Source organism: Colossoma macropomum, unplaced genomic scaffold (assembly GCF_904425465.1).
Source record: "Colossoma macropomum unplaced genomic scaffold, Colossoma_macropomum, whole genome shotgun sequence".
Taxonomy (NCBI): Eukaryota; Metazoa; Chordata; class Actinopteri; order Characiformes; family Serrasalmidae; genus Colossoma; species Colossoma macropomum.
Window position 1 is genome coordinate 53,819 of NW_023495386.1, and position 15,528 is coordinate 69,346.

Below are 15,528 nucleotides of genomic sequence, written 5' to 3' on the forward strand. Positions count from 1 at the left end.
AACATGCTCCCGTCCCAACTTTTTTGGAACGTGTTTTTTGGCATTAAATTCAAAATGGGCATGTATTTTTCAAAAAACAATTAAAAAATTCTCAGTTTCAACATTTGATATGTTGCCTTTGTAGTATATTCCTTTGAAAATATTTAAAAAATAAAACTATTTTTATTTAAATTCTGCACAGCGTCCCTACTTTTTTGGAAATGGGGTTGCAAAAGTGTAGTCTCCAATTCAGCCTTAGCATTGAAGGACTATATCAGAATTTAAACCTTTTTGACATGAAAATCCTCTTTAAATATATAAAACGTGGGACTATTAGAACTGCAGTTTTTCTTCCAAAATCCAACAGAGGTTCTGCCATTTAACTACGTGAAAACAGCAGTCGTATTTCTGAATTTTAACACTGGTTAGACAAAGCTCTTCCTCGGCATAAGCCGCCGCTCTCTGGCTAGCCACAATGATTGACCTGCCGGTTAGCACTTACGCAAACACCCTACCTCTGGGGACCTCTACCACGAGCTGAATAACAAAGGATTTTTATGCATAAAAAGTCTGGGATTGCTGCTCTACGTACTTCTCTGGAGGTCATAACCATCGACGGCCTTATACAAAGCAACGAAGTGAGAAAATGCGAAATTTTGGGGATAAACTTTTACGTGAAGTGCTCTTATTCCAACACTTTCACATATGAAATTTGTGTTTGCCCGGACTAAATGGATAATAAAACGCTGTGAATTAGTATCACGAAACTACAACTACATCGTAATGTGCAAATAAAGGTGCTTACACAGCAACGTGTAGCCACCATACAGCAACTTGCTAGCTACGACTGCAACCAACCAGTACCGCGGTATCTACTGCCTTGTCGTATTAGCCAGCTGCTGTTCAACCCACTACGCCAACCTACAGCCCTGATGGCTAGATAGACAGACAGAAGTGCAGAGATAGCACTAAAGCTCAACCAGGCGGGAATTGACACAGAAATGCAAACTATTGTAACACAAGGAATCACCTCATAGAGCTCCTCTGAGGCCATCATGGCCTAGTAATATTCGATACTGGAGTAATCCGATTGGTAGTCTTTCTCCAGCTCTGCTGCTGTCTAGCTACTTAGCTAGCCTAGTTCTTCTCTTGCTTTTTGACGCGTCTGAGATTGGCCTAATCCACGGGAAGCATCTTCTTTTCGCTCTTTACCAGTACGAACAGTTTTGATCCAGGGTAATGATGACAAACTCAAAATGGTGTTTCGAAACTTCTGAAGCAACGCTGTACCGACACAATGATCCGAAGACTAGCAAAGTGGACCAATCACGTGATCATGACGTGCCTTTGTATAGCGGGTGATTCGTGCCAAAACATTCGCCGATGTACAATTCATAAAAAACATTTTTGCTTTTGCAATCTAACGCACTCAAACTTTGGTCAAAATCCTACTGAAAAATGATCATGTTAGACAGTACAAATGTGTAGAAAGAAACAGAAGGATAATAAATGAAGTAGGCTCTAAACTTATTCGTTGTAACAATGAAATAAAAAAAATAGTTGTACAGCCTGAGTATTAATATAAAGTTACACTTCCCACTTTATTGCGTATTAGGCTTCATTAGGGGCCTTGTATTTACACTCTCTGTCTATTTTATCAGGCCCACTTACCATATAGATGATATAGGGGCACTTTGTAGTACTGTATACACCGATCAGGCATAACATTATGACAATCTCCTTGTTTCAATGCTCATTGTCCATTTTATCAGCTCCACTTACTATATAGGTGCACTTTGTAGTTCTACAATTACAGACTGTAGTCCATCTGTTTCTCTGCGTACTTTGTTAGCCCCCTTTTACCCTGTTCTTCAGTGGTCAGGACCCCCATGGGCCCTCACAGAGCAGGTACTATTTCGGTGGTGGATCATTCTCAGCACTGCAGTAACACTGATGTGGTGGCGGTGTGTTAGAGTGTGTTGCGCTGGTCTAAGTGGATCAGACACAGCAGTGCTGCTGGACTGAGAATAGTCCACCAACCAAAAATATCCAGCCAACATCGGCCTGTGGGCAGCGTCCTGTGACCACTGATGAAGGACTAGAGGATGACAAACACAAACTGGGCAGCAGCAGATGAGCTATCGTCTCTGACTTTACATCTACAAGGTGGACTGACAATGTAGGAGTGTCTAATAGAGTGGACACAGTGTTTAAAAATTCCAGCAGCACTGGAACCACTCGTACCAGCACAACACACACTAAAACACCACCACCATATCAGTGTTACAGCAGTGCTGAGAATGATTCACCACCCAAATAGTACCTGCTCTGTTAGGGTCCATGGGGGTCCTGACCACTGAAGAACAGGGTAAAAAGGGTCTAACAAAGTATGCAGAGAAACAGATGGACTACAGTCTGTAATTGTAGAACTACAAAGTGCACCTATATAGTAAGTGGAGCTGATAAAATGGACAATGAGCGTTGAAACAAGGAGGTGGTCCTAATGCTGCACAGTTTGTTAGTCTTCCTTCATTCCTGTTGAAAAACCCATAGAAACCATGAATCGTTTCTGTTGGCTCCTAATGGTTGTGTACTGGCCTTTTTAAATGGGTTGATATCACAATGCAAAGGATCCTCATGGTTTAACATGTGACTAATAGCTGATTCTAAATGCATTTGATGGTTTCCTAATGGAATCTAAAGGTATTCTACAAGAAACTAGTGGTCTCTTTGGGAAAATATCACCAAGCCTATTGCCATTAGTAAGCAAAATCATTAGATTTTAATTCTTATAGTCTCTAATGGTTTCTAATGGTCCTTCAGCAGGGTAGTCCTTCTATGGTGGTCAGTTTCAAGCCACAGGAGGCTGTTGGCTGGATATATTTGTTTGACTATTCTCAGTTCAGCAGTGACACTGAGTTGTTTAAAAATTCCAGCAACACTGATCCACTCTGTACAGCATATACACTGGCATGCCACTATAACCTTGTTGGTCCATGACAGTGGCCGATCTCTCATTGCTGCACAATTTGTGTTAGCCTTCCTCTAGTCCTTCATCACTAGTAGTTACTAGTTAGTATCAGTGGTTGGTTATATTTGGTTGACTATTCATGTCACCGCAGTGCTAAGAATAATCAACCCCCCTGCCCAATGGTGGTCTTGTGGGGGACCTGACCATTAATAAACAGGGTAAAGGAAGGCTAATAAATTATGCAGATAATCAGATAGACCTCATACTTTAATTGTACAACTGCAAAAATCACAGATAGGGTAAGTTAGAGGACAGGTGAAAAAAGTCAATGCTGTATAAATAATCCACTAAAATCAATTCAAACCTACCAAATTGTGTAGATCAGCAATTTTCCAATAGAAACAGCTTAAATAAAAAAAAAACAGATGCTGTACCTTTTCAGTCACATGGGTCACTCAAGGGGCAAGGTTTTGGACAAGGTTGTAAATACATGCCCATGCCCACTATGGGCAGTCATGGGCTGGATGTTAGGGAACCCGGCCTGTGACCGGAAGGTTTCCGGCTCAATCCCCTGAGCTGCCAGTACATGACTGAGATGCCCTTGAGCAAGGCACCTAACCCCCAACTACTCCCCAGGCACTGTGGATAGGGCTGTCCACTGCTACAGGCAAGTGTGCTAACTGCCCCTAGTGTGTGTGTTCACTAGTGTGTATGTGGTGTTTCACTGACGGATGAGTTAAATGTGGAGGTGAAATTTCCCCATTGTGAGACGAATAAGGGTAACTTAATCTTAATCTTACCTTAAAAGGAAGAGCCTAAGTGAAATAAGCCAAGACCGAATTAAGCATACAGTAGGGTCCAAGTCTAAGACCACTAGTGAAAATGCTTCTGTTTTGCATTCTTTTCTAATACAAAATTTTCTATTGTAAATAAACCCATCTAACTGACAAAAAGACAAAGAGAGATTTCCAATGTTTTTTACTGACCTACTTAACTGGATTTTGTAAGTATAAACAAATTTAGAATCTACATTTTCTGCAATACACTCAAAATAAGTTGTGACAGAGGTACACTACAGACAAAAGTACTGGGAAACATCTCTTAATCACTGAATTCAGGTGTTTTATTCAGTCCCATTGCCACAGGTGTATAAAATCAAGCACCTAGCCATGCAGTCTGCCTTTACAAACATTTGTGAAAGAATTGGTCATTTAAAGAGCTCACGGAATTCAAGTGTGGTACTGTAATTGGATGTCACCGTTGAAAGTCAGTTCATGAAATTTCTTCCCTCCTAGATATTCCACGATCAAATGTGAGTGGTATTATCGAAAAGTGGAAGCATTTAGGAACCACAGCAACTCAGCCACAAAGTGGCAGACCACGTAAAGTTACAGAGCTGGGTCACCGAGTGCTGAGGTGCACACTCTGCTGACTCAGTAACTGCAGAGTTCCTAACCTCCTGTGGCATTAACATCAGCACAAAAACCGTGCACTGGGAGCTTCATGACATAGGTTTCCATGGCAGAGCAGCTGCATGCAAGCCTTACATCACCAAGTACAATGCCAAGCATCGGATGGAGTGGTGTGAAGGACGCCGCCACTGGACTCTGGAGCAGTGGAAATGTATTCTGTGGAGTGACAAATCACACTTCTCTATCTGGCAGTCTGATGGGTGAGTCTGGGTTTGGCAAATGCCCGGAGAACATTCCCTGCCTGACTGCATTGTGCCAACTGTAAAGTTTGGTGGACGAGAAATAACGCTGTGGGATTGTTTTCCAGGGCTTAGACAAAAGGAAATATTAATGCTTCAGCATGTCAAGACATTTTGGACAATTGTATGCTTATAACTTTGTGGGAACAGTTTGGGGAAGGCCCTTTTCAGTTTCAGCTGTGCCCCAGTGCACAAAGCAAGGTCCATAAAGGCATGGTTGGGTGAGTTTAGTGTGGAAGAACTTGACTGGCCCACACAGAGCCCTGACCTCAACCCCATCGAACACCTTTGAGATGAACTAGAACGGAGATTGAAAGCCACGCCCTCTTGTCCAACATCAGTGTCTGACCTCACAAATGCTCTTCTGGATAAATCAGAACAAATTCTTTGCAATCTTGTGTTGAGAAACGCTCTTTCTGTTTGACTGTTTGACAATTCTCTCACAAAGTTTGGCACAAAGTGGTGAGCCATGACCCATCTTTGCTGAGCCTTTGATGGATGCTTTCTTAATACCCAGTCATTAAATCCTGACCTGTTACCAATTCACCTTCTTATTGTGGAATGTTTCAATACGGTGTAATTTGAATATTTTGGCCCTGTCCCAACTTTTCTGAGTGTGTTGCAGGCATTAAAATTCTAAATTCGTTAATATTTACAAAATAAATTTGGTCAGCCAAAACGTTGTCATTTCTTTGTACGTTTGTCAGTTAAATAAAGGTTCATTAAATTAACAAATCACAAATTCTCTTTCATTTTACAAACTGTCACAACTTCTCCGGAAACAGGGTTTGTATTATCAGCATAACAGTTTAGTGAAAAGTATAATCTTTTAAATAGTTAAATGAATTAAAAAATATGTCCCTATTTTGCTTTAATGGCAGTGTGCACTTCAGTGTGGACTCCACAGGTTTGTGCAACAGCCTGTGATGAGCAGACAGATCAAATCTACCAGAGAGTTGTCTGAAACACATGCTTTAATGGAAAAGATGGACACTTTTGTTTTTTGTACAAAGGCAAATGTAACAAATTTACCTAAATTTGAATAGTTACCTAGAAATAGCACAGGATCTTCAATATTTCTTCTTCATTTTCCTTGCTGTAACTTTTCTTTATTTTAAATGTTTCAAAATTAAAAGAAAAATCTGTTGTTTTGTTCCAGGCATAATTAAAAAAATTCCCATATTTTCAACATGATCTCAGACGTCTGGACCCAACTGTACATGTGCTGAGCATCACAAGTCTAGTTACATGTGTATCTGACCACTGTACGTCAGTTAAGGTACATAAGATTGTGTCTTCAAACTAAGTTTCAGACAAGAAGCTGATGACAATGAGATTTTTTTCTTTTATTGGATGGTTTATACTGCTACGCCAGGTATTTTGTTTTATTAAGAAATCTTATCAATTTGCTCTGTAATAAAGACAACATTGCATTTTTTTTTCAGTTTAACTCCTGAGCTGTGTTCTTCACTTTGGAAAATATTTTCCTTTATTAGGCTGAGAATTGAAAATATTTTTGCTCACCAGTGTTTCTTTCTATTTACTGTTTCTTTACATTATGCTTACAATTCACATAGTGTATCTTATAAATGACAACTATGAACAAGACATAGCACAAATGTAATTTCTAATGTTAATGAGACATCACTGTCCCCATTCAAGTAAAACGAAACAGGATCAGTCCCTTCTTAGTGACCCTCTTGGTCATTAGTTCCTTTTGAGAAAGGTTTAAAAAAAGAACTGGGTTTTGTTGAGAAGACACTTTGAAAACAAAGTTCACATTTAAAATTAAAAGATAAAAAATGGCAAACTCGCAAAAAGTACAACATCCTACAGATTAACCCTTCTTCAGGACCAGGGAACAGGGTGGCATTCTACCCACCCAGAAAGAGCGAGGCTAATTGTGCTCTCTTGGACTCCCGGCCACGGACGGCTGTAGTATCACCAGGGATCGAACTCGCGATCTCCTGATGATAGGGCCAACGCTTAGACGGTTAGAAAATAGACGTATTTATGTTGTTTTATGTTTAAAGCATAAATAGGTTGTAAAAATTTGTTTTAACATGGTTACCATGGATCGGATGCATTATGATTAAGAGGGAGAAAAAAACTTGTCAGGTCTGTCTGCTGTTCATGGAAGCTAACTGGTAAGGTTTGTTGTTAAGAAATCAGATCTTTCTGTGAGTCATGGATGTATAGCTGTGTCAGTATCTATGAGAGGGAACCAACTAAAATTTTAGGGAAACTGTGCCAGAACTATTGCCCCCTCTGCCCCCACAGTAGTTACACCACTGAGCACCACTGTATGCACGCAAATTAATATTGCTGAGATAAACAAACCCTTTTCATTTGTAGCTATTATGCTAAATTTGGGAGTGTTCATTTTGACTGGACTGGATTTCTATGAACCCTTACAATATGCACATGTACATTTTTGTTGACAAAGGTTTCACTTATTTATTATTAATAACATTAAGAGATCCAATAAAAAGGAGCCTATGCTTCTTAACAAAAAAAAAAACAGAAAAAACTATTTGTATACATATAATGTAGTCAGCCATCAGGAGACAAGACACAAATAGCCAAAAGGAATATGATCCTAAATACGGTCAAGCAAAAATAAAACTTCCAGTTTTTTTTCTCCAATCAAGGTCCAGTACATCATGGAGGGCAAGCATCTTCTGAACCAGCAGCCTTGTGTAACCAGTAGTCCTGGTTCTTGAAGCAAACAAAATTGTAGAAGTTTTCTCCACCTTTGAAGAATCCATGCTCTGCAGCTCCCCAGGATACAGGACTATCCACAAAGCCATGCACAGTAAGTGAAACCCATGCTGCAAAGTTTGGCTCAGCAAAATAGCATCTGTATGATCAGAGAGAGATTTGCCTGCCATTATTTAATCGTTATTCAATTTTGAGAACCAAAAACATTGTGGAACAGAGAAACACAATGTTAAATAATGTGAGCCTACCTGAGTTCTTTCAGCAGTCTACAGACATCTTTTGGAGGAATGAGCCCAGTGACTGTGCAGAGCAGGGCTTGACTCACAGGGGCTCTAGGCTCTGGGCACATAAATGTAGACAGGAAACTGGCAGCTGAGTTATCACTGCAACAAAACAAGCAATGCAATGCCCTTTATAGTCCACAAGCCATTAACACCATATTGAACACTCAGTTCCACTGCTTACTCACCAACTGATATTCAAGTTCACTGCTCCTAGCCACTCCAGGAATTGGTTTGGAGTACATGAAAGACCCTTTCCCAGCAGGTCTGTGTGATGAAGTGATGGGCAGAATAGATTTTTCAGAGTCTGGCTGTGAAGTGTAGGTCTACATTCCTCATACGTGTACTGAGACAGCAGATTATGTAGAGCTCCATCTTTGTCTGCTCCTGAGAATGGCACACATTAGCACATCTCCAGAATGCACCTGAATTAACATACAGTAAAGGTTATACAAATCCCTGAGCAACTCTCCCCTGAGAGATTTAGGCCAGGGCATCATCAGGGCAAAATGGCACAAGATCATACAATAAATTTTATGTTCACAGAACACCATTAAATTTACATTAGATACAACAAAAACCTTTTTATACAAACCCAATTCCAAAACAATTGGGGCACTGTGTGAAGTGCAAACAGAAACAGAAAGCAGCAATTTGTAAATCCACTGTGACCGGTATTTAAACAAAAACAGTACATATAGGATATTTAATGTTTTACCTTATCAACTTTTTTTTGCAAATATATGCTCATTCCGAAACTGATACCTGTTTGTGTGGTCTGACAAGTCAACCTTTCAGATTGTTTATGGAAATAACTGATGTTCTCTAAGCCAAAGAAGCAAAGGATCATTTACATTGTTACCAGCATTAAGGTTAAAAAGCCAGGGTCTGTTATGGTATGGGGATGTGTCAGTGGTTAACTTGCATTTCTTTGAAAGTACTTTTACACTAAAATACTCATTTTGGAACAACATATGCTGCCTTTTAAACACCATCTTTTTTAAGGCTGTCCATGCTTATTTCAACATGACAACGCCAATAAATATTCTGCATGTATTACAACAGCATGGCTGCATAATCAGAGTGCGGGTGCTAGAGCTGCCTGCCTGTTTCCTATTAAAAACGTGTGGCGCATTATGAAGTGCAAAGTATGACAACAAAGGCCTCATACAGTTGCACAACTGAAGACTTGTAAAATGGGAGTCAGGTCTGTTTGCTTAGTGTTGAAGGAAGCTAACTGGTAAGGTATGTTAAGAAATTAGATCTTTCTGTGAGTCAAGGACGTATAGTTGTGTCAGTATCTATAAGAGGGGCCCAAGTGTGCCAGAGACAATATGTACAAGACATAAATGGCCCAAAGGAACAAGATCCCAAGTGAGGTTAAGCAAAAAAAAAAAAATCCAGCTCTTTTGCGCAGCTGAAGACTTGTATAACTGAAGATGGCAAACAATTCTGCTTTCAAAACTGAATCAATTGGTCTTTAGTCCCCAAACGATTATTAAGTGCTGTTAAAAAGAAAGATGATGTAAACATTCTCTGGTTCCAACTTTTTGGGAACATGTTGCAGGCATCATATTTGGAATGAGCATAAATTTACAAAAAAACAATAAAGTTCAAAAGGTAAAACATCAAATATTGTGTTTTTGTACTGTTTTCAATTTAACACAGGTCAAACAGAATTTGCTAATCACTGTTTCATGGCATTTCACATGCTGTTCCAACTACTGATACAAACCTGGGTGGCATGTTGTCAAAAGGAAGTCACTTCTCAGCATCACCCTTTCTTTCAAACACAGTAGAACTTGCTGGTATCGCTTTGTGCCAGGGACCAAAGATTTATTTGTGAGGTCCACAGAAACAACTAAAACAAGACACTTAATTAGACATATAGTGCAGTGTGTAATTGAGAAAATCATGTTTAGATGTGCTATTACATGACTAAATAGTTTGACATTGCTACAGAGTTTAAGCTGGCAAAGCATCACAATGTTCTGTAATGGTTCAGTTTGCCAGACAAATGGGTAAAATTATGGTCATAAGCTACTGATGTCAACATTGCACAAGAACACTTACATTGTGGGCTATACAAAAATGACACCTTCAATTAAAATACATACAGTGCTGTGAAAAAGTATGTGACCATTCCAGTTTTCTTCTATATTTGTTTTAGATCATCAAACTGCTTTTAATATTAGACAAAAATAACCCAAGTGAACACAAAATGCTGTTTTCTAAACAGTTATTTCAGTTATGCAAGGATAAATGCTGTTTAGCCTTACTTGGCCCTATGTAAAAAAGTAACTGCCCTCTTAGCTACTAAAGCAACCAGTTAACCAAATTCAATTGACTTTCGGGTTCAATTTCGCTAGCCACACCCAGGCATAACTACTGCCAGACCTGCTGAATCTAAACATCATTTAGATAAAATCTTTCTGGCAATGTGAAGTAGGGCAAAATGTCTCAAAAAGCATCACATATTGCCACATTCTAAAGAGATTTAAATACAGAAGACGAAACAAACAGATGAAACAAAGTCACTGAAATCTACCAGTTTGGAAAGGGTTACAAAGTCATTGCTAAAGCTCTAGGACTCCAGTGAACCACAGTGAGAGCACAAATGGCATATCCACAAATGGAGAAAACTTAAGACTGCATTGAATGTTCCCAGGAGTGGCCAGCCTACCGAAATGTCACCAAGAGTGCATCAACGACTCATCCAGGAAGTCACAAAAGAACCTAGATGACCAACTAAAGAACTACTGGCCTCAGTTGCGTCAGTTACGCTCAATGTACTCGATTCCACAATAAGAAAGACACTGGGCAAAAATGGCAACCATAGGAGAGTTGGAAGGCCCAAACTACTGCTGATCAAAAGGAACACAAAGGCTCGTCTCACATTTGCCAAAAACCACCTAGATGACCGCCAGGGATAATATTCTGTGGACTGATGAGTCAAAGGTGGAACCTTTTGGAAGACATGGATCCCGTTACATCTGGCGTAAATCTAACATCGCAATCCACCATAAGAACATCATACCAACAATCAAACATGGTGGTGGTAGTGTGATGGCATGAGGTTGCTTTGCTTCTACAGGACCAGGACAACTCATCATAATCGATGGAACCATGAATTCTGGTCTCTGTCAGAAAATCCTGACAAATTTCTGCCCGTCAGTTCATGACCTAAAGCTCAAGCGCAGTTGGGGTATGCAGCAAGACAATGATTCAAAGCAGACAAGCAAGTCCACCACTGAATGGCTCAAAAGAAACAAAATTAAGGTTTATCGCAAATGTTTGACTGCAGTTGTTACTGTCAAGGGTGGCACAACCAGGTTTAGGACGGGCATCTACTTTTTCACATAGGTGAAAAACACAGCACTGTAAAACAAATGTTTTAATGACAGAACAGCACTATTTCTTCCAATGTGTGTGTCTATGTCTGTGTCTACAAATATTCTTCACAAACAAAACATATTGTTGTGTTATTACATTGCTTCTAACATTTAAACTTTTCCTTTGTGTTCATTTTTCTTTGTGATGCCGAGTCAAATGTTTCTAAAGAAGCTCTGTAAGCTACCATATGCATATCATTCAGTACACTTCATAAGTGTTAAAACAAATTGACTATTGGCTACATTTAAATATGTAAATTAAATTTTTTCAAGGCATTATTTTGCCAGAACATATTATTTCTGCCAGAACAAATAATTTTGTTTCATTCACTCTGTGTGAATATGTTTGCCAGATATTGTTTTCAACAGGACTGTAATATGCTGAACTTGCAGAGGTTTCTACAAACACTGTTTTTAATAGGTTGCCAAAGGCATACCATATCTCATGACCTTTTTATGACTGTATAACGATGGTCTTCCCTCCAAGCCAAGTTGCTCATATGTGTCCTTGTCCAGTGACAGTATCAACTGACCTGGAAGAAAAAAAAGATCAGAACCCTGCACCTTTTCAACAATTACATAAGATCAAAAATATCAAACTGCAAATATTATGGTACGGAATCTTGTTAAAGGCTTGCTGACTGTAACTGAAACAAGTGTTCAGCTCAGATATTTTATTATTCCATACTTAAGCCTATCAATTTAAGTTAATAATAATAATAATAAAGAAAATAATAATAATAATAATAATGATAGTAAAGTCATAATAGAATAGAATAGAATATATGAGGTTGGCAATATGGCAAAATTGTTACATACAAAAACACATACAAAAACTATGAATCCAGTTATTTGTATTCAACATTTCACACATTGTGCTGTACAAAATCCAAACAAATGGGACTAATAATGCTATAATCAAAGATCCAGTTGAAATGTGACAATATCTACAATATATTCAGAAAAGTACATAAAAATTACATATTGTGAAATTATCACAATACTGACACATAGTCATATTGCCCAGCTTTAATATAATATAATATAATATAACATAGCAACTTCACTTCTCTCAGCAGAAAGACGCTATGGTTAACCTGAAATCAAAATGTACCCTTTTTTACTGTGTTACTTCATGTCCCTTGTCATATTAAGCACAGGATTTGAAAGCCAAAATTCAAATCTAAATTAGGGCTGCACGATTCTTGATTAAATGGGAACCAAAGTTTTTAAGATTGTAAGATTCTCACTTACAATTCTTCAACAAACCAATTTTGGAACAAAAAAACAACAATATGTATATTTACACAACTATTACATACCAAAATAAATAAATAAATAAATAAATGGCTTTATATAGTTCCAATACATAAATACAGTCAGACTATCCAGACTTTTGCTCCAACCCAACATAGAAATAGAGCAAAAATGTGGACCGTGTGGAGGTTCCTGAGGACCAGTTTGAAAACCACCTTTAAACATCTTTGTTAGCACATTCAAAAATATAAAAGAATACATATGTATTTAAAAATATTATTTAATAGATATAATATGTTATTGTTTTGTATGAGCATGTTGACCTCTACCACAACAGCCAATTAAGTTTTTTTTTTTCCATGACAATGACAGATTATTAATCATACTCACCACTGGACAAAAGTGCACAAACGTTGTCTTCATCAATTCTGGTTTTGCAAGACAGAGCATAAAAACTGCCTATAATAAAAGAATGACAAATGTAGTCAGGTCTGAACCAAGGTGAAAAGCATCAATGCAGAGGTAAAACAGCTTAGTGTCCAACTCTCTACTCTTACCTTTGTTGACAACTGTTGCAAGCCATTTCTCTTCCAGGAATTTATAAACTGGCAGATCCCGTACAAGGTAATATGAGCTGAAACTATGGATCACGTTTGCTACCCTGACAGGTAGGACTTCACATTCAGGTAACAGCAAAGAAATCTGCAAATCAGAAAACATTTCACCACAATTTATTTTTATAATGCATGAAAATACTCACTGAATAAACGCTTCCTGTCAACAGTTTGGGGACGTTCTCACTCTTCAAAATGTAATTATAATACATAATAAATAATTAATAAAAAAATTTAAAGCTAGTTTGTTACTAACAACAGCATTTATTGTCACAGGACCATACTACCACAGTTATTCAGTTATCAAACAATAACAATTCATGCAAATGTGTCAAAGGTCCCAAAACAGAAATGCATCTTTTGTTAGTATTCAGTACTCAGAGAGTGAAATACCTAAAATCCTTGCGGTGAGCCCCAACCCATGCTTGCCTATAGAGAACTAGGCCTTCCCTGGGTGCTCTTTTTATACCTAAAATGTTTTCTGAACATTTCTAGTCTTAATTCCCAACTTTTTTGGAATGTGTTGCAGGCATCAATGTTAGAATGAGTGTATATTCGCAAAAACAATTAAGCTGCTAAAATAAAATATTAAATATCTTGTCCTTTTACTGGTCAAATTCAATCAACTGTTGGAAGTGTACTTGGAAGTACACTGAGGACGACCCTCATTTACAATGTAGCCAAGCAAGTTAAACAGGGTTCAGAGTTAAAACTGGGATTGGAAAAAAGTAAAATTCAATTTAATCAACTAAAACAAATCAAAAGAAGACTAAAGTTAAAAACTAAAAGACTAGAGTTTAAAAATGTGATGAAAAAGGTTTAATCATGTTTGGTCAGTTATTTAAAGGAGGAGACCTGATGTCTTTTAAACAGCTTCAGCATAAACACAACCTTCCAGCCCATGACTTATTTAGATACCTACAGCTGAGATATTACTTAGAGACACAAAGAACAGGACAAAATATTGTAATTCTCCATCCAATATAGAACATTTTTTGTTAACAATTAAAGAGACTATTAAGAAGAAAATTATATCGCAACATATATATATATAATATAACATATTATATATATATATATATATATATATATATATATATATATATATATATATAACATATTAAGATATTACAAGAAATGCTAATGGATAACTGTGGATTTGAGAGAAAAATGAGATTTGGAGATGAACAACATAATTTCAGACAAAAACTGGAAAACTGGTTACATCTATTAAGTGGCCTTGCGGATCAGTGCTGGAGGGGCGGTGGCCTGGTAAGAGACCATACACACATTTTGGGACTGTCCAAAATGATCAAAATACTGGCAAAACATACAAAATGTAATACACAAATGCTGTGATATACAGCTACCCTTATTCCATCTTACATTTTATAAGGAATATTACCAGAAGATGTATAAGATAACAATCAGACATCATTACTAAGTAATTACTTGCTAAGAAGGTAATCACAGTGTCCTGACTGAGGCTACGGCCCCCCAGAATAACAATATGGAGAGAAAAAGTTAAGGCTATTTACTACATAAAACATAACGGCAAGGTTACAATTAAAAATATATGTTATCTCATTTTTTCAATTGACGTGATCTAAGAGATGCAACAACTCCTGTGGATTTTTTTCTTCTCCTAATTTAAACGTGATTACAGTATGTTTTATTATAAAACATATATCTATATCTATGTTATGAATGTGATTCACCCCTGGGGAATTGTATATGGACACTGAGAGGATGCCGAAATCCATGGACTGCCCCCTAAGGTGTTCTTGCCTGTGTTACAGCTCTGAAGATATGACTGTACTGTACAAAGTAAATAAATAAAGATGATAAAGCATATACAACTAAATATAATATAGTAATATGTAATAAACTAATAAATGATTTAAAAATAAGTCAAATTAAATATAAGAAAAAGAACTAAGATAAAACATTTGCAGGCCGAGTGAAAGTGGACTTACACATCACTGCTTCCTTTCTATATTTGCATTTCACATACTGTCCCAGTTTTTTGAATTTAGGTTTGTAGATAGTGGCTGACCAACGGCAATGAGTTACAGTCAGTAATTTTATACATAAAAAGCGCATCTAAGTGGTTGGACTACTTGATGAAAAAACAGCATTCTTAAAATGTTACAAATGCTATTGAGCTGGTAAAGCGCATCATTAATGCAAAGCCTATTTTATTGTTTCACTGGGCAACCATGCGCAAAACACAAATCCATAAACAAATATAACTTTCCACTTCAAAAGCTTTCTAGCTAACGGGTTCTGAATTGCCAACGAGCCAAATCGCTTTGCAAGTTTTCTTTAGCTGCAACCTGCAACCTTACCTTATAGTTGAAACAGTGTCTTGACACGTGCATTTCATGACGTGATTGTTCATTCAGGAAGTTAGATTTTTCGCACGTTAATAGGCTTCTCGAGCACTTTTCCAAGTCTAGCGACATTTTGATATCAATGAAGTAAATGTGTCATCACTGTACCTAGTGCAATTAAAGAAAACCTTTTTTGTTGATAATACTACTCTTTCTGTACAAACGTCTTTTTCTTCTTCTTGTTAAATGGCGGTGGGCATTCGAAACAA

At 37.6% G+C, this 15,528-nt stretch overlaps 2 protein-coding genes across 2 annotated transcripts in view; both read right to left on the reverse strand.

The window, feature by feature from the left end:
* The window catches only part of cdyl (chromodomain protein, Y-like), a 32,346-nt gene extending 31,047 nt beyond the window's left edge, over nucleotides 1–1,299 (reverse strand). The window contains exon 1 of the mRNA XM_036562399.1: nucleotides 1,010–1,299. Within this exon, the coding sequence (XP_036418292.1) occupies nucleotides 1,010–1,036 (27 nt within the window). The 5' untranslated portion in view covers nucleotides 1,037–1,299. The remainder of the gene's footprint in view (nucleotides 1–1,009) is intronic.
* Nucleotides 1,300–7,302: 6,003 nt separating this feature from the next.
* Nucleotides 7,303–15,528, reverse strand: rpp40 (ribonuclease P/MRP 40 subunit). The gene is made up of 8 exons (XM_036562428.1): nucleotides 15,275–15,528; nucleotides 12,870–13,014; nucleotides 12,703–12,771; nucleotides 11,493–11,588; nucleotides 9,399–9,524; nucleotides 7,852–8,050; nucleotides 7,631–7,765; nucleotides 7,303–7,521 (listed from the first exon to the last, which is right to left on the reverse strand). The coding sequence occupies exons 1-8, from the start codon at nucleotides 15,389–15,391 to the stop codon at nucleotides 7,323–7,325; spliced, it is 1,086 nt and encodes a 361-aa protein (XP_036418321.1). The 5' UTR covers nucleotides 15,392–15,528; the 3' UTR covers nucleotides 7,303–7,322.